Raw genomic sequence first — 20,336 nt, forward strand, 5'->3', positions numbered from 1 at the left:
CAATCTACTAGCACGTTTAAGTCCCAAACGAGCATGGAAGGATATTTGCCTATTTAAAAAACAATCAAAAACCAATGCCCGGTAGATATAAATAATATTGAGATTCTAAGTCGCACTCAAAGTTCAATATTACAATTTTGCGCAACCACTCCTTTGTTTGTCAGGAAATGGAACAGCTATGACGCCAACGTGTTTTTAGAAGTGAGCATCTTATCCAACTTTATGTAAATAGGTCGCAAGTTATGCTGAACTATTGTTGCAAATTCAATTTACACGCACCAATCTTCTCAAAAGGAATCGGACCATTCTAGAACAGTTTGTTCAGGAAATTTAACATCTTATGATTTCAGTCATAACTGTGATTTAATTAATATATTTATTGCAAACATGAACAAACTGCAGGACTAAAACTGTTTATAGAGGGGACATTCAAAGTATATTGTATATTCTAAGCCCAACTAAGTATAAATTCATAACAAATATGTATGTGATCTCACATTAAATGCATAGGAAATTAAACCAAGTACGCAGTCACGTACATATTAACCTGCAGCGCGTGCTTCATAAAGGGTGATGCACAAAGCCTCTGCAATAAATCACAAATAAAGGGTGCACATCTCAAGAGAAAGCCGCGGAAGAAAGTTCGCACAAAGGCACACGGCCGGCTTGTATGGACACGCGTTTGCTCCTACACTACTATACCGTAAACGTTTACACCTGGCTACCACCCCTTTCATTACACATACACGTCCAGCTAGTCGGGATTTCTGTTTTCTCAAACCCAGGGCCTTTGTCCGTATCTCACCTTAAGTCCCGCCTAGGAGCCTGTGCATTTACGCTACTACATATTAAAATAACAACAATATTAAAATAATAGATTTATTAATTTGACAATTGTAGTGGTCCCAGAGCTGGTTCTTTCCTCTCTCAACGAATAAGGAAGGAGGAAATGCTGCCAGCGTTTAAGGTACACCAACCATAGGGAGGAGCAAATTGTTTAAATTTCTTGTAATTTTTTTTATTAATTTTTGTTATTACTATGTAGGTTATGAAAAAAAATTGTAAGTACTGTCTACTAATAACTTAATTGACAATGGCGATTTTTGTTATCCTTGTAAAATGTTGTATAAGTATGTAACATAATATATTTTCCCCTATTGCCAGTTACTAGATGTCTCCATTACAATAAAAGCACGCTTTATGTAGCAATAGGAACTAAATACCATATCCACGTATGATACATGCTAAGGCAATTTTTTTTTAATAAATGAATCGTTTCCATAGATTCATGATTTCATGTATGAAATTAATTATTATGGGAAATTGTTAAAATGATATTTCTAGACTAAACAGTGTGAACACGAGCCATCAAGGCGAAACAAAGCAACTTCGAATCAGTTTACTAGAGTACTACTTCCTCAGTCACTAATGAACACTTGTAGCTTTAACATGGGTGTAGCTTTAACATGGGTGTAGCTTTAACATGGGTGTAGCATTAAACATTTTTTTTATAAAACAGGTGGCAAATGGGCAGGAGGCTCATCTGATGTTAAGCCCGTGGACAGTCTCAATGCCAGAGGGTTCGCGAGTGCGTTGCCGGCCTTTTAAGAATTGGTACCCTCTTTTCTCGAAGGACCCTAAGTCGGATTGGTTCGGAAAAACTTCAGTGGAAAAAAACTGCCTTGAAAAACTTTTTAGTTGTGGAACCGCAGACATACATACATCTATATTATTATCAATTTAAAATTGTATACAAAATTTGTCTGAAACCTAGCCTAAAATACCTTTCAACACAAACATATTTCCATAAAACTCATGGTTCAGGTACTCGTATACAAGTCAACAGAACTTATTATCTATTTTCGGGGTTAATTTCTACTGGATTTAGTTTAGTTTTTGACCATAAAAATTGCTATAGTGAAAAAAGTATAAATATGTGAGATCCAGTACTGAAGAAAGCACACGGCTGCGGCTAACCCCGCTTTAACGTCTACTACTGGTCTATGCAACATGAACCGACAAATTTAATTATCTAGTAACATCGCCAACGACCCTTAAATTGAATGATATTTGCAGACTGCAAATGGGTGCTAGCAAAGTAATTCTAGATCCTGCCAACTTCCAACTCTCAGCTATTAGTTACAAAATTACATTCAGATCTAGAAATTTTGCTTGCGAGGTAACCTCAAATCAGAAAATAGCCTTATTTCCAGACTATTTTTTTCTAAGCTCTGGATAATCGAGGGCGATGGTATGAAAACATACTTTTTAAGATAAAACGATTTGTCAGTTGACGCAACATATTATCAGCCATTAACGTCCAAACCGAATAAATTATCTCAATCCATTTTTGACCAACTAAGATACACATCTCATACAAATATTGAGAAAAGTGTGCCAATAATGGATTGTAATATGTAGCCATCTGTCGATACAAGATACAAGCTATCCATGGTAGGTTGGATCAGTGTATGCGGATAGACTTTTATGAAAATGACAGTTCAACTGTGCCAATATCCTATCCTAAGATTTTAACTTACACCAGTTATTAAAAGGCTATTTGATATGGTTTTAACATAGATAAGTATATTTTAATATTATTTGTACGATTTTATTTACTTTATTTGGTTTATCAAATATTAAATAAGAGCGAAGAGATTGCATTCTATCCCTCGCCAAAAATGGATTGTCTTCGTAGGGTCTGGTTATTGGGATGCATTGTAGGTATTTCATTTACATTTACATTCAATGGCCGTCAAACCAAGCCTAAATGGTAGAAAAAAAACAAACCATAATATCGTTATCAAATTAGCTAAGCAGTAGGTAGTTATATATTTAAAAAATCAATATTGGTAGTCATTGCAAGGGTTTACCACATGTATTTATTCTAAGAACGTGATGGAACGGATGTAGGTATCTATTACTATCGGTTCGTCTAAAATACTAATGTTAGCTTGGTACCTACTACTGTTAGTAAACTCTATTTTAGCTTCTAAAGTCTATTTTAGCTTCTTTCATTACCTTTACTTATTTTTATAATGTTATGTCATCATTTGGGTTATTGAACATAAAGTTCCATGTTAAATTATTTGTTTCTTCATATATTTAATAGATATAACTGAACTTAAAAAAGCAAACCACATCGGGGAGCCATCTTTAGTATGGTAGATAAGGATTAAAAAATTCACCAATGCAACCACCCCTATATTTTGACTTCAGAACGTAGAGCCATCAAATTGTGCATTTTATGACGTAAAAGATACATTAAAGAAAATTTATTGAACTGCCAGTACAACTCGCAGAACTTACATGCGAGCGAAGCCAGGGAAATAGGATCAAGACATTACAGAAATTTACGTGACTCATCAACAATTTATACAACAAACGTTTCTTACCCACAGACGCCTCGGTGCACCTATACACACTATTATACGCATATTTCCGCAACATAACTAATATCTAGGATTTATATATTCTTACACCGACTATTAAAATTCTGTCAAGGTATACTAGGCCCATTTCAAAGGCAAACCGATACGATAACGTTACGCTTGCACTGCGATAGCGTCCCTATGACGTAATTTTTCCGTTTCGTGAGGATACGCGATCGGAATTTAGGACTTACCTGTCCTCATAAGTAGGGGACACTTCTCCAGAATCTCTTTGGGACGTCTCGCCATCCATGTTTGCTGGTTAGGGTCACTCGTAGATTAATGACCGCAAAAAGCGCGCGCCGACCGTGTACGGGGAGCGGCTAGATGGATAAGACACAAGCACTCCTTCCGAGAGCGATCACTAGGACTGACTGTCGGTCGGAGTTCTACTTTCCGGGCTCTCGAGTGCCGAGCGGTACTGAGGTGAGGTGGGGAGGGTAGAGGCGTGGGAACGCGGCCCCCGCCCGCGTCGCTTGGCAACCGCCGCACGTGGCCTACGCCTCCCCCGCACCTCACTGCCGCCATACTACGACTCCACAATTCTCATATAGCCGCTACATTTTGCTGGGGACGCACAAAAAATTTCCTGATGTCTCCAAAATGTACTTCAGCAGCAATCAGCAGCCGGTTATGTTCAAAACTCGCCTCGATCTATTGGTTAGAGATTGTCAATCTGGGACAGACAAGAAGTTTATTATTGATAAGAGCTAGATATCATTGTATATCTATGTACGTTGAACATACGTTAATGATTGTAACTAGCTAATATTGATCAATAAAAAATTAGACGTAAATTTTTCATTTGCATAAATGTTATTGATTAAGTTAACACAGGGTTTTGGTATTAAGGAAAATTAAACCTAGCCATAAACTTTAGTACTTTAATAAAATACCAATTGCTATTAATATAACAATGAGTATTCGTTCAGACAGGATTACATTAACTAGCAAAAATTTAATAAGAATGCTAAATAAAATATATAGAAGTAAACACCAGCAATCACAGAAATCAATATAATGGCAATTTCAGATACAATTCAAGTTGTGTACTTAGTACAAGTGTACTTAGTACACAACTTTCACAATATTGCTTAGGTGACATAGCAAAACAGACAGGTCACAAAGGAGATATTTTACGAATCCCCTTGCTATAAAGGTCGCAAGATTTTCTAGGTAATCTGGGATAATATGTGCATGAAAAGGCATGCGGAATATTCGGTCGAAGAGATCTACTTTTAGGAATCTTGCTGTTGGCTAGTAAGGCCTTTAGAGCTCCACATGGGCTGTTCGGCGAGCTCTGGAGGAGAGACTAATTATGTCTAGGAGATCCTAAGCAACAGCTTACTTTTGTTGACAAGTTCGTATATCCACTAGAATGTTTGGTAGGTGATTAAACATTTACTTGTAATCACAAAACTTGCGTCGATTATTTAATTTTAGCGTACATCACTTATCCTTTAATAAGATAATATATTATTTATGTTAATAGAATTATGTTATGTAGAAGCTACGGCTACATTAACTGCGACCGAGTCATGGACACAATTGATTAGTTTCATGTTTTAAAGCATGCGATCTTTTGTGCTTTGTATTTTTTAGTAAGCAAAGACAAAACATAGGATGATAGGATATTCAATTTAAATCTTTAACTATTCTTTAACACAAACCTGCAATAAAGCTACCCAAAAACGCACGAGACGCACGCGCGAATGCGAATAAAGAAATATTATTAAAATAATTATTTTTGGGACTAAAGTTCCACCCCCTCTATTTGGTGACAATACTTGATGAAATTCAGTTAATTCGATCACGCTAGGTTTCACTGTTAAGACGGGCTGGACGTCTTAACAGTGAAACCTAGCTGGATTTTTTTTCCGAACTTCCCAGGCTTAAGTCCGGGAGATAAGTTTTTCTATTTAGAAAAAAGACAATAGTCCGCCCAAACACCCCCCACCACCCCTCGAAATAAGTATATTATCTTGTGAGACAGATCTTTATTTTCTTTGATTTTTAAGTCTCCTTCCAAAAATAGCCCCATTTCCAAAAGGTATGATTTAATTATGTGGCATTTAGCTAGTGGCACACAGTCTTCCATTTGCTACTCCATAATTGAAAACAGGGGCCTACAAACCGCTCTTGGTTCTGGCCCTCACATTTTAGTATCTGTGCTTATAATTCTCTTATTCTCGCTGCCTATTCTTGTCTTCCTTCTATGGCTCAATTATTTTAAAAAATTGGTTACTTTCAATATTGGTACAGCATCAAGTATACAAGAGTTATTGCCGCACCAATAAGACTTAGGGGCCTTTAAGAAAAGAGAGCCCATTCCCTAGCTGGTCAGCAACACACACAAAGGTGACCAAATTCATTAGCACTTCATTATAAAACATTTTGGTTACTACTGTATATACATATAATATATTCGTTTTTTTACACCATATGCATTTACGGACAAATTTAAGGAATATCTTTAGAGAAATTATAGTTGTTATATCTGCAGTAATATATTATATGAAACCACACTTATCCTTAATTTATACATAAAATAAACACTAATGCTGGGCGGGCGGAAGTCGCCCAAAAATCACGCACGCGAGCGTATAAACATCGAATTGGCAGCCGTCGGAGATAATCCAAGATCATTCATAAAGAAACGCTTTTAGCTCGCGACAAGATCAATTAACACTAAATAATAGAAGAATAGAGGAGTCCTATTTACTAACAGAATATTTGTTTTTGCTATTTACTATTACGCCGCAAACGCATACAAAAATCCCATCTAAAATATAAACTTGACAGTATTGAAGAACCAACACTTAACATATAAAACACTTCTATGGAATCCTACGTATTATAAATTGCTAACAACGCCGCATCTTTGTCGATAAATACCTGTGCATACATTCAGCATACATATTACAAATATTGATTACATTTCAATATGGTCGATTTTGGTGTCGTAAAGTGTCGAATAAAACTAAGAATTGTTGACGTAATTTAAAAACATGGCCATAAGTTTCGTCTTTCCATGTAACAAATTCCTTTTTAAAAATAAAAATAAAATAAAAAAAAATTTTTAAGTGTTAAATACTTCATACACAATGTTAGTATAAATAACCCAATACAATGAGCACAGGCGATGAGAAACTGATCGTAGTTGGTAATACAGAAGGCAAAGATCACGTAACCAACCAGATGGACTGATCTAGTGACACAAAACTATACGCTGTTATAAATGGGCTCACTTTGTATAAAACTAATAAATATAAATTACATATACTCGATTTGCTATCTTTTTATATCATTCCTGATTATAAGTAATAATAGCGTTAAATATATTATGTGCCTCTCAGTAAAATATTACGCGAATATTTTACAGAGATCGCAACTATATAAAACTAATCCAACTATGAGAGGCAATCCATTTTAAAAAAATATAAACCCTTTTAATGAATAGCAACCATCTGGTACATCTGCCCGGTGGGCGTAGTTACCTAGAAACAGATTCAAAGGGGCGCTATAGCTACCCTAGCAACTAGTCTAGGCCTCACCCCACCGCAACTTAATCCCCATGATAACTACCTACCCCTACCAACCACTCTATAATCACTATGTGTTTCTTTCTACGTACTACATAAGTTGTTGTATCAGCTAGGTAACGAAAATTTATTTTATTATTTATGAATTCAATTACGTTCCGACATTTTGGAATTTAGATTTCAGATTTCAGCTTTTACGTCTTAGAAATATAAAAATACTTCTCAGAATACAAAGCGCTTTGTTTCAAATATGCCCTTTAAAGTTTGTGACCTTACTTTGGGTTTTCTACTGTGCGTCACGGAAAAAATGAAATTATTAATTAGTTCAGTTATAAAGTACGGAAATAGCTGTTAGGTTTTGTCGGTTACGCTCATCTGAATCCTGAAGCCTAACCAACCTCGCCTCTTGGACAATAAAAACGTGACTTTTTGTTATTTTCTAAAGATCTTTGTTTTAATTTGCGCAGGAGGGACCAATTTGTTTAACTCACGTTTGCTTAAATGACGCCTTTCGTACAAAAACATGTCGCAATGTCATTTTCACGATGTCCCTGGCAAAAAACTTTGGGAAACCACCAAAAGCTGTGTTTACGCACTGCACGAATTTTTCGTAATACATACAATACTTGCCTATAAAGAAAAGTGTCTTTATAGCCAAGTATGCCTTTCGAGTATTCGTATAGTTATGTAATATTTCTAAAACATTAAAAGTATATGTATCATACCATACATTGGAGGTTGGAGGACTCGGTTCGTACTCGGTCTGTTCTGCGTAAATGAATATGTACAATAAATTATTTATTGTTGTATAAGATTTGGGAACGCTTTTAAACAAATTCTTTTTAAAACAAAGCATTACTTTGCGTAACAAGTGAGTGTGTGGCTGCTAGTGAGAAGCATCTCCAACTCTTAGTAAGGGATGTTGACTTAAAACGTTTTTAAATTGTGGATGATGAACGGGATATTAAGCTCTATTTATTTTTTTATAGATGTAGTATGCTTGCATATTGGGTGGTTGAGGTCGATTTCAAATTCGATGTAGTATGTAGTTGCTTTTATATTTTTAAGAGACAACAGGTTAATATCAGTTAATGTTTTGCTTCTGCCCAGTACCAGTCAAAATAACACCTGCATCCTCTGCATAGGAAAATATTTGCAGAGATCAATTTTTGTATTTAAAATAATGGTGTATTCTATATGCTTGCTTGCGGAACACCATACATACTTAATTTTATCTTAATTATTAATAAATTCCACTATTTTCACTCTGTGTTCGGTTTGCGTTCGTCACAAAATAAATTTATGGGAAATTAAGTTGTCTTACACCGATTGGTAATGACGATTATGTACGAGTGAAGAAACAGTCGAAGGCCTTTTCTAACGAAGGCGTTAGTTTTTTAGAGAACTTAGAGATAACAGAAATAATTGAAATTTGTCCGTAGTTTTTGACATCGCCTTATTATTATAAAAGTTTTTGATTGTGATTAAACTCAGGGAACGGAGGAGGGACGTGATGGGCTTTGTTGAATTTCCTGAAACATTTTTAGCTACTAGTTAAGCTAAAATTTGTGAAATAAGTAGTTATTAACTTTATTTAGACACTATGGGCGTAGCCAACATTTTTAAAAGTTTGTCATTATAAAGTTATGCTAATTTAGTTTTTGTTTTATGTTGTTACAGGTATCGGTACATAGATATATTCGCCACTGCTTCCTCCAAAGACCCCTATCACTGATCGTTATTTGAAGTTTAAAGGCTTGAAAGTGTGGGCTAGATGAAGGCTACTATTCAGCTCTTATAAAGTTAAGAACGTTGATTTCAAGCCAGGCTAGTTACGGGTAGTTTGTGCCTTGTGATCATGTGCAGAATCTTGTTGGAAAGTAGGGTATAAGGAATATTTTTAGAAAGTAAACAAGTTTTGACTTCTTTTTCACAAAAATGTAGTTTTGTAACTCCTAGATAAGCTTCACGCCCCACGACCACTAGAGCAGCTTCTTTAGAACTGTGAGCATACACTTATTACTATATGCTTTTGTTTATTGTATTGTAGTGTTCTTTGATCGTGAATTTTTTTTCATCGATAATGAGGATACTTCTGTGCTCTTCACCTGCAAGTCGCGACGGAAGGCGTTTGGAATTACGCCGAAACCAAATAACCAATCTCAATCCATTGTTGACCATCTAGTCTCAAATTTAAATCCAAGTATTGATAAAAGTGTGCCAATAACCAATTAACGGTTTGTAATAGCTATCTGCCGATACAACCTATCCATGGTAAGTCGAATAGGTATATGTGGATAGAAAAATTTAAATTAATAGAAGTATTACCGAACCAATTCAACTTAGGGTCCTTCAATAAAAGAGCGTACCAATTCTTAAAAGGCCGGCAACGCACTCGCGAGACCTCTGGCATTAAGAGTGTCCATGGGCGGCGGTATCACTTAACATCAGGTGAGCCTCCTGCCCGTTTGCCCCCTGTTCTATAAAAAAAACATAACTAAGCACAAACAATATTCGTCGTCTGCAGAGGGTTTGACGGTTAAACATGAAATTCACATTAACCGCTAATTTAATGTGAAAAAATAATAAAGAATAAAGACAAAATTTTCGCAACAACCCCAAGGCTGCATAAAACGAGTAGTTCTTTTCAAGGCAATTGCATAAAGAGGTAACGCGACTGAATCTCGGCTGCATTTTCAGACTATGGGGCGATCGTCGACATCTACGACTTTTTTAAATGTAAAAAACCCTGATTCATGTGGTATCAAATTATTCCAGTAAAATTAGTATTATTATTATTTTCTTGTGTAGCCAAGTGCAATGTGCACGGACGCAAGGATCGTCGTGCTCAAATGTCATTGCTTGTGGCGGCGTCCATGCGTCGGGTTGTCTCTCTCCCTAAAATATGGCGAGGTGGCCGATGGCTGGTCATACTCGTGAACGGGTGCTACTTGTGACTGCTCGTACTTGAATTCGTGTATGCGGTGATATTAGTTGTTTATACTACGTCTTTGCGTGTTGTTCACACGAGTATGTAAGTGCGTGCTCCTATTTCACACTGCCTCCTGCTGATAGAGGACAAATCTTTGTTTTTTTTAAATTATTCTTTATTACTCGAGATGTCATATGGATCATGGTATAATGGTTGCAGCTCCTTACAAACGTTGTGTTATAGAAAAAACTTGGCGATTAAAAAGAGTGGCGGAGAGTTTATTGCCAGTTCCTTTCTTTCGTTCTACGCCCTTGAATTGAGAACTGGCAGTAAATGTAAAATAAGAAGCATTTAATGTATATTAATTCTTTAAGTGTATATTATGTTACCTACATGAATAAATTATTTTTGATTTGATTTGATTTAGTATTTTCTTATATTATGGCCTTTTATCTTAGTGAGTTTTTTTGTTGCTTTAAATGATATGCTTCTTTACTTTCTGTATAGTTAAAAATACCACGAGATGATCAGAAATTTATGTATTCAAGAGAACATGTTGCTCAATGCAGTGGACGTTGTGTATTCGATACCATCGATAGAACTCCCGTATGTCTAAAACCTACAAACGAACACATTTGAACCCGGCAACGTCGGACAGGAGAGTGAGCAAAGAAGCAGCTCACTCGTTCTGCCTCTGCTCCTTGGTAAAGCGCCAAATAAATAAAAATCTAACTAAATGATTTACTACACTTTATATATATCATTCGTTCGTGTTCATCTTAAAGACTGATGTTTATAAATCTTGTCAAAATAAAAAAAACTAAAGGCAGGCTCTAAGCTCTGAGTTTTCAAATTATGAATTTTAAAGCTTTTTTTAAAGAAATATATAATTGTTCATGGTTGCACCTGCACAGCGTTAGTGTTAAAACACCGCAAACAACTTCAGAAAAGTCTCCTACCATAATACATAGCTGGTTTTCTATGACGACCGCTTTTAAAGTGTCGACAAAAAAAGTGTGCCATGTCACTTTGCTTGTCTTTGCTATGGCTCATGTTTATATTAAAAAAACAAACGAGGCAGACACCCAGCCCACTGATATTCTGGAGGCACCATTTGAAGGTTTTGGAATGTTTTTTTTAATACAGTTGCTCAAAAAGTGGCATATTGCAGGGACGTATAGCGTTTGGAAAGTGGGCTATTACACACTCGTGCTTCTTCTTTACCATTCCCGCACTAGTGCGTTCTCATTCCCAACTGTCAAAACAATGTCTATTAAAAAGAAAAAACCAACCACGAAGGTTTTACTAAAAAAAATCACAGATGTTTTTATCATTCACGCAAATATTTTAAGAAGAAGCTACTAATTTGTTTCAACATCAGATTTACTGATTGGATTCAATGAGTTAGGTTTGGTTTCTTTTCATTTCATATCAATAAAAATATTCTACTGAAGACTTGGCTGTATGGGCGTAGTTCCCTTTGCCTACCCAGAATAGGTGAAGGAAAGAAAAAAAAATCTATGCTCATATTCTTTTACGATTGGCGCCGTTTTCCAAAAAAATGTTCTTCGCGAGTTGAATCCTTTGATGCACAAAATGAGTAGTTCCCATGATATTTTATTTGAATTAACACCACCCGAACTCAGTATAAGTGCACTAAATGCTTCGGAGAACATTTTACCGGAAACGTAAAAGTCGCTACATATCTACGTGCAACGAATTTATTCCGTAGACAGAAGAGAAAAAAAGCAAATAGTTTAATAAAATTGCTTAATTTTTTCGCAACTGTATTAAAAATAGTTGTTCAGTACACGTGCGGTACCGTCATTGCAACTTGTTCCGAATGTCAACCCTCACCTTCGGTTGCGCCTCGGCTCGGGTAGACATTAGCCGAAACTCTTTGCAATGACAGGCTTTCCGCACTTGTAATGAAATATACTATTTTTTTACTTTTTGTTGTAGCATTTCGTATCGGAACTCACACTTTAAACCTGCGAATATAGTATCGCAGGTTAACAGGTTACGAATGGCATTCGCCATCCTCCTCAATCACTTCAATTAACTGTAATTGTTAAAGTACTGACTTTAGTAAAATTATTTGGTATTCAGAGGGTTCTAGGCATATATCACAGCTTCAAGCTTCGTATACATTTTTATATCCAATGATTAAATGCAGAAACCTGGAGGCTGTCTTTTAGATTTTTGAAGTGAAACGGCGCATGAGGGTAATTTTTTTACGGAACGTCACGAATATGTTCAGTGTTCTTGTTGAAGAAAGAGGGAGAGAGCGATTGAAACCGCTAAGAGAGAGAGTGAGAAAGGGAGATCGAGAAAACATACACTCTATTGGTTGATGTATTCGTTAAATCGATAAATATTAGAACTTTAGATAGAAATTCTGTCGCATAGATTTTTTACCTATTTATATTAGCATTAGCACGTATACAGTGCGTAAACAATGGAATATAGATACAAATAAAATACATATACAAATACGTGGAGAGATCCCATACTGGGATCATGTATGGGGGCAATACTTAGATATTTAATAGATTCTATCAGTTATGTGACCTGTATGAGCTAATATATATTTTAATATATTAAAAGTTACAATTATTTATATTTAATATATTCTGTATTCGCATATGTCCATATGAAAAATGTGAACTGATTTAATTTTGTACCGTCTAATTTCACTGAGCATAAAACCTATCGGTTATCTGGCACACGTGCTCATCCCTAATTCCTTTTCACGATTGATAACAAAGCCTCGTCCGTTAGACAAGGTCACGCGAGGGTCTTTGGACAGATTTGACAGTTGCGCTTACAAATTAGAAACTATAGGGTCAGTCTAGACTCTAGACGCTAGTTTGGAGATTTATAAAAAGGTTTCGCCCGAACATTCAAAGATAATTTAGGCTAGAGGAAGGATAAAAAGTGTAGAAACGAATAAAATAGTAGTACTATATTTAGTGATTATATTTCTACTTAGGAATTTAATCACCAAACCAAATGTTTGTTTTGTCACTAATTGACGTTGATGCAATCCGCAGATGCCACTCGCCAAAAATATTATATATATTTATTTACAAAACCTTGCCAAGGCTCAGCACACTTTCTAAATTGAAAAATAAAATAGGCAAACTAATTTTTTTAATAAATATAAATTTATTTTATTTTTTTCCATCACTCTCATCCATCATATTAATCTATTTTTTTCCATCGATTCAAAATCTATACAAATGGAAAGTGTGTATCAACATCTAGTTATCAGAGTTTTGGTCAAAACGTGTCCTTCTGACAGGTGAAGTCAGAAGGACAAGGCATTTGGCCTTGGGACGATGGAATGCCTGGGGTATCGAGAGGGTATACGAATTACGAAATTTAAATTTGGTTAAAAGCATTGGGCAATCAACGCGATTCTTAAATATGTTAATGTAAACGACATCTCATCTTAGCTTGCTCTAGCCTGGTTTTTTTTATAGAACGGGGCTAACGGGCAGGAGGCTCACCTGATGTTAAGTGATACAGCCGCCCATGGACACTCAATGCCAGAGGGCTCGCGAGTGCGTTGCCGGCCGTTTAAGGTTGGTTTGCTTGGTTTCGTATGTTCAGCTGTTTCGAAATGCCACTGGAGAAAAGATGCGATAATTAATACAAATTAATGTATACTCTAGTTTACATTGTCAGTCACACTTGTCCATTCAACGACGTCTCGACTCTATGTACTCGTATTATGAACGTAAATGAAAACATTATGTGTTATTGTAGAAATATAAACAGTTACGATAGTTAGAAAAGTAGCATAGTTCGGACGATGACTCTTTGGATTTTGAACGTGTGACATTTTTTTTTAAATGTGGATATTTGGTGAATAACTTTGTATGGAGTGATAATGCACACTTATATTATTCACTCTGACGATCACTAATCGACCTTTAATTGAAATACTTCTTACCGATGGTAGCTTTAATTTTACTTAAATTTTAAAGCCGCACATTTATTAATCTAGAAGCCTATCAAGTATGTATGATGTTTGACTGCTACCATTTTTTTTCCAGTTATGAGACGTAATAATGCGATCGAAATATTAAACTTGGCCGAGTGGGGATAGAGACCCTTCCTAGGGTCAGATTACGTAATCTTGAGGAATATGTGGGGGGGGGGGTGCGTGCGGGAAGAGGGTATCAAGCCGAGGGGTAAACGTGGATAGGGCTATTACGTAATAAAGCAACCTGCGAGCGTATCTCAGTACCAATTTTTATGTACCAGGAATAGAGACCACATGGAATTAGATTTGGTCAATATCATCATATACAAACCACTCTCGATCTCTTATTGGTTCATGGGTGTTCAGAACGAGGTCATGGGTATGTTACTCCCCGACCCCCCTTGGTCATGATTCCTATGGTAACAGGTCCTTAGGATGTATTCGTTTCTAAAGCATCAAATGTACTGCCAGCACTCCCCGAATCTCTTCAATGGTCTTTGTTGGTCCTAAGCCACGGGATTCATAGCGTATTCTCAAGTATTAAGGATTCGTCACGCCATTACTCTCAAACAACAATGGACATGTCGCCGACTTGATGTTTTCCGAGGCACATAATATATATTAAATATCAATATAATTAAAAATTTGTTTACGAGAACAAGTTTTATTTATTTCTTAGATAAGGGATTTAAAAGATTAAGTAGATTATATATACGCTTCGGGCGTTCGTTAAAAACTACTTAGCTTCTTTAAAATAAGCTTTTTGTTTTCGTAAACAAATTTACAATGAATTATCCTAAATAATTATTTTACGAAAGTATTTAATTAAAAGACGACCCACGCCGGAATGCCGATTACATTTTTATAAATTTTTTTGAGTTGCCCAGGGCTATTTATTGATAGAACAGTTTTGCGTCGTCATAAACATGAACCGCCATCTAGTTTTGTTTACTTGTAAAGTATGATTGGTAATTCGCGGGACATAGGCTAAAATAGCAAGAATTCTCAGCGCCAAGAGATTACCCATAATATCGTAAGTCAGCAGATTTAAGTAACATTAAAGACATTGCAGGCTTTTGGTATAATAAACGAATATGGCTAATAATAGTCAAGTTTAAACCATCATAAAGGCCTAAGCATTTATTCCAAAAACTGTATGTATACGTACAAAATATTCCAAATTCACTCAAATGTACTTACTGGTTCGCAACTGCATATATTTTTCACACAACGGTACAAGACGGTTATACTTTTTCCGAGCAATTATATTCTTTGAGCTATTCGCTTTTACGTTGTAAGACTTCAAAATCAATTTGATATCAAAGTAATCGTATAACTGCCCGTCATCACTAGACTTAAATAGTCTATGCACTGTGGGAGTGCCACAGATCGATAGAATTTTCTAGAACGACATCTATCAGACCAACCAGCTCAGTAGGTACTCAATGCTGCTCATTCTTACTAAATATTCGTCTAGAAATGCATGTTTTATTTTTTTTCTAGATAAGTATGTATTCAACCATATATAACTTTACCTAAATTTATTTGTGTGATGAACCTTCTACGTTCTCTACACGAGTCACAGCCAAAGGATCGATTTTCTTAGTACCCATAAGATGATACAGTCACCTATTTCCAAAGATATTTACCTATCTTTGTACCTAAGATCAAAATACATTTAAAAACGTCGGAATCGGTATGGTTTTAGAAGGAATTACTGGCGCAGATTGTCTACTGCTTACGACTTACCTCCAACCACCTCCAGTACCACCGACCGTTGAAGAGTCGGTGCTGGTCTCCTTCAGCTGAGTAGCACTGACGCTCTGAAGATTCGGCGCATTGACACTGAAAACATGTTAACAGAGGCATTTGCACTATTGTTTATATATATTTAAAATAACTCCAAAATGCATTAAAAGTATTAAACAAGAAAATTCCGTAAAAGAAAAAGTTAAAAAAAGGTGTAAAAAATTTGTAAATACATATATTAATAGGTGAATATGAAAATCTCAGCAGCTACGCTTAGTAATAAAACCAAAGACAACGCAATAAAGTAACGGAAAAAATACAGCTCGCATTTCAAAATACAGTTTCTGGAAATTTTCCTTTATTTATCACGTACGAGGGCATAACTGAAGTAAACAATCCTTGACACAAAATGGCCCAGCATTTCAGCAGTCTTCTTAAGGTGCAAAACATATACTCTTTATACTGTAGTTTCTACAGCTTACATTATAGTGTCATCGTTGGAACTTTTGCGATAAAGAAATATTGTTAAATTAAAGAATTTATTTTTCCTTTTCTATTGAAGACATCGAATGGCTGCGAAAGTACCACATGATAATATTTGGATCACTTGATTCGAAAGTGGAATAGATGTAAAACTAAAAAAAAAACCATTCCAACTTTGTTTGTTAACATTCTATATGAATAGAAATATATAATTCGGAATATTACAAGGTTGCTTTTTTTCCTCAAAATAGTTCTTAAATAACGTTGATCGTATTTGTTCCTTACAGTTCGTAATCGCAATATTGCCTAGGCCTCTAAAAGGACGATCTAAAAAAGAATACTTCATATCAGTGGTGCCTGAGCAACCAAATAAAAAGGTTTCTATTTTATATAATGAATACATTGTGGTACTTTAAATAAAATTTACGAATATAACACGTTTTCGTAAATTTTCTGGAATATTCGGCGAGCGGTATTGTTTCTCGACAATAGGCTATTCGGCCGCAGGTATAGACACGTCCTTCTGCGAATTTTTGTCAATAACATTCAGGATTGTCTAAGCTTATTACGAAGCTCTAGTTAAAAAATATTTGTAAAACGATTATTAACGACCCCTTGAAAACTAAAGAAATCATTAATATTTTTATTTTATATTTAATTCGTTCCAATTTATATTATCGAATCAAAATACACCGCGCTAAGTCTAGACTGAAATGTGAGGGTTAAAAGCGCGGCGTCAAATATCTGATGAGATAATTTTTCTTAATAGGTCGATTCTTTTGTCTGCCTTGCAAACGCAGGTGCTTTCCATACGTTTTCCTTTACGGTGTAAGCCAATAATACTTGCCCACAGTGAAATGTATAGTTAAAGTATATACTCAGGATTTTCGTTCCAGTTTCCGTTGTTACATATATCCCGAGGTATAAAAATTGCTAATTTACAGCCATAAACCTATTCTACGGGAACAAATCGATTTTCCCCTTAGGCACTGCATCTAGGCCACATACAAACCTACTGCGATTAGCTTTAGCCTAGTCATTGATAAATTCAACGGAAACGCCCCTAGCCTAGTACACGCAATTATAGGTATACTCCAGGGTGGGGGTGGGTGGTGTGGGTCGTGAATGAAAATCCACGCGTTTTCCCACGTGACACTGCAATGCAATGTAATGCAAATTAAACCACCCACCCGCTTAAATCTATTTTGAACCATTTTACTATACATAGACTTACACTTTATTGTTATAATAGAGGCCTATGGATGAAATTAAAAATATAAAAATTCTATCCCGAAATTATAAAATTCTTAAATTTGCTCCTATTCTTACTCAATTCGACTAAAGCTGCGATAGCTAAAGGTCATATCAACAGTCAGCTCCAGAAGTATCTAGAAGCTTTCGTGGCGGTCGTTCAGATGGGAAATTCTACCCTAGGTACTTGCCGATCTGTACCGGAGCAAGCTTGTGTCGGAAGTCGAAACTCTGCTACGTGGTAAATCTAGTCCAGTTTAACTTTAGTATCGCTACTTCTCTTTGAAACCACAGTCAGTATCAGAATACTGGCCATTGACATATCAAACGATGTTGTTTTGTGGTCGTTTGAAAGACCTTGTGTTTTGGGCAAGGCAATACTTCAATTCGGGCTATTGCTTGCAAAGGAACAAAGCGTAAATACTGGGGCCTACCCACATGGAGTACTGTTCTCATGTTGGACGAGAGATCCCAGTACCAGCTCCTTCCACTTCACCGTATTCAACAAATCTTTTACCTCGTTTACCATGGAGAGTGTTGAGATGAGTTGTTCGGACTACTACCTACAGTTGAGTTTTTATCATCGGACGGGAGGCATAATACGAAATTCTACCCGTATTATCTCTACGTCCGTCATTCCATAACAGAGCGTTACTTAAGGCAGTTTTTGCTTCGTTCAGTTCTGAACCAATTCGACCTAGGACCATGAAATCAGCGAACCAGTTCTTAAAAGGCCAGCAACGCTTCTGGCATTGAGATGACTCCTCCACCGAAGGAATTCTCCCGGTTTTCCCGTGATCCATAAACAGAAATATTGGGACAGCTTCACAGCAGGCCAAAATCAGTCGTTTCGGTGCGGTTGCATGTAGAATTTGAAGAATAATTTCTGGGAAATTATTCGGCTTTAACGAGATTCCAGCTTCTTCAAAATGATCACGACACAGAAATAAGGTTAAGTATTGCAGCGCCACTGGTTTTAATCTATAATAAACATTTGTGAGGCAACTTACATCTTCTTGTTAGCCACAGATGGTTCTACGATGAGGGGAAGGCCGCAGTACGAGTAACCTGTTGAACATACACATAAACATACTTTTAAACAGACAACTTTCATTGCTTTCTCTTTATATGACTAAGCAGGTCATCTTATGGAAGGGGTAGCGAAGGGTTAGGGCATTCTTAAAAATAATAATACTATGTTAAAAGGAATATGAATATTTCTTCATCCCACGTCCTCCCTTTCATGAATATAACGGAGCAGAAAAGTGTTTGACACCTGATAATAAAATGAAACTTCACAAAGCTGCTCTGAGGAAAGTTACTTTACAGTTCCCTAATGGGAATGCCTTCATAGAAATACCAACATTTATTATAAAAAATAAACATTAGTAATGTTTCGCAGGGAATCGAACTAACAGCCTTAATTACCTAAAAATCTTTAGAAAGCAAATATGTTTGCTGGGGTTCGATCTCAGGGCTCAGAATGGCACGTAATTTCCATCAAACAACTATCTTTGGAGCCAATTACCATTTTAGAATTATATATAAAACAAAATAGTATGTTGTCCATATATTTACTTTACAAGCGTTTGGCCATTAAATGTTGGTTATATACCTATATCTTCGTATATTTTGACTGGAGTGAAAAATCGTATTTTGCTTGAATAACTAGACAGTTAAGGTGATATGTCAACGACACGTCATTTTGAGGTTCAGATTTCAGATTCAGGCACATCAACACAAGGCAAAGAATTGCACATCCGTTCACCAACCAGATGGATCGATCAAGTGAAAAACGTCCTTAAAAGCAATTCTTACTACACTGCAGAAAGAAAGACGCACCAGAAACTGATACAGGTATCTGAAGACAGCTTGCTGCCCTGCGGCAGGGCCCCTGCCGACCATGACCGACCTAAGAAACTCAACAAGTTAACAATTCTTTTAACAGAATTAACTCACCATGCAATTTGTCAATAGCTCGATCAGCTGCCGACTGGTCAGGGAAGTCCACGAAAGCATAGCCTCCTCGTTTTACGGATATGTCGGCAACGGTTAGATTGTGTTCGGCGAACAGCTGCCGAACCGCGGCCTCGTCCGCCTCCATCGGCAGATTACCGATGTACAGCTTGTTCATAGCAGACACGTTCTTCAGCTGTTCAGTCATGATGGAGACAGAATCGGATAGGGAGATGATGTGTATCGATGCCCGGTTGTTTTTTAACTGAATGACACGCGAGTTCGAACGGATTCAAATTTCATTTTTCGTTTCGAATAAGGTTTTTATTTTTAGATTTTATTACTGGCCTGTAAGAAAACATATAGACTCTAAATATTTTGTATCCTATGGGTATTGTATGGAGGACGCAGGAGCCATTTAAAAAAAATCTAGAAGTTTCAGTGCCTTGGTCTTAGGGAGTGTGTAGCGTTAGGAGGCAACATCCAGCGTTCGTTTAAAAACGTTGCGAACAATCGCAGAAAAGTCTGCTTCCATCGTTCGCCTTGAAAGTGTTCAAAAAAAGTGTCTTTGCTTTGGCTCATGTTTATATTAAAAAAACAAATGAGGCAGACACCCAGCCCACTGATATTCTGGAGGCACCATTTGAAGGTTTTGGATTGTTTTTTTTTTTACTTTTTGATGTAGCATTTCGTATCGGAACTCACATTTTAAACCTGCGAATATAGTATCGCAAGTTAACAGGTTACGAATGGCATTCGCCATCCTCCTCAATCACTTCAATTAACTGTAATGGTTAAAGTACTGACTTTAGTAAAATGTCTTCGAATATTCTTTGGTATTTAGGGGGTTCTAGGCACATATCACAGCTTTGAGCTTCATATACATTTTTAAATCTAATGATTAAATACAGAGACCTGAAGGTCTGGCTTATAGATTTTTGAAGTGAAACTTCTTTAGGCGCAATGAGGGTAAATTTTTTACGGAGCGTCACGACGATTCG

At 36.3% G+C, this 20,336-nt stretch overlaps 2 protein-coding genes across 2 annotated transcripts in view; both read right to left on the reverse strand.

Moving 5' to 3' along the window:
• Positions 1–3,812, reverse strand: part of LOC110995486 (insulin-like growth factor 2 mRNA-binding protein 1) — a 31,893-nt gene extending 28,081 nt beyond the window's left edge. Inside the window, exon 1 of the mRNA XM_022262693.2 lies at positions 3,626–3,812. Coding sequence (XP_022118385.1) covers positions 3,626–3,684 — 59 coding nt within the window. The 5' untranslated portion in view covers positions 3,685–3,812. The remainder of the gene's footprint in view (positions 1–3,625) is intronic.
• Positions 3,813–15,641: 11,829 nt separating this feature from the next.
• On the reverse strand, positions 15,642–19,582 carry LOC123690589 (insulin-like growth factor 2 mRNA-binding protein 3). Its single transcript, XM_045634269.1, has 3 exons — positions 19,339–19,582; positions 18,390–18,447; positions 15,642–15,741 (listed from the first exon to the last, which is right to left on the reverse strand). The coding sequence occupies exons 1-3, from the start codon at positions 19,541–19,543 to the stop codon at positions 15,642–15,644; spliced, it is 363 nt and encodes a 120-aa protein (XP_045490225.1). The 5' UTR covers positions 19,544–19,582.
• Between the last annotated feature and the right edge of the window lie 754 nt (positions 19,583–20,336).

This window comes from Pieris rapae, chromosome Z (genome assembly GCF_905147795.1).
Source record: "Pieris rapae chromosome Z, ilPieRapa1.1, whole genome shotgun sequence".
NCBI lineage: Eukaryota > Metazoa > Arthropoda > Insecta > Lepidoptera > Pieridae > Pieris > Pieris rapae.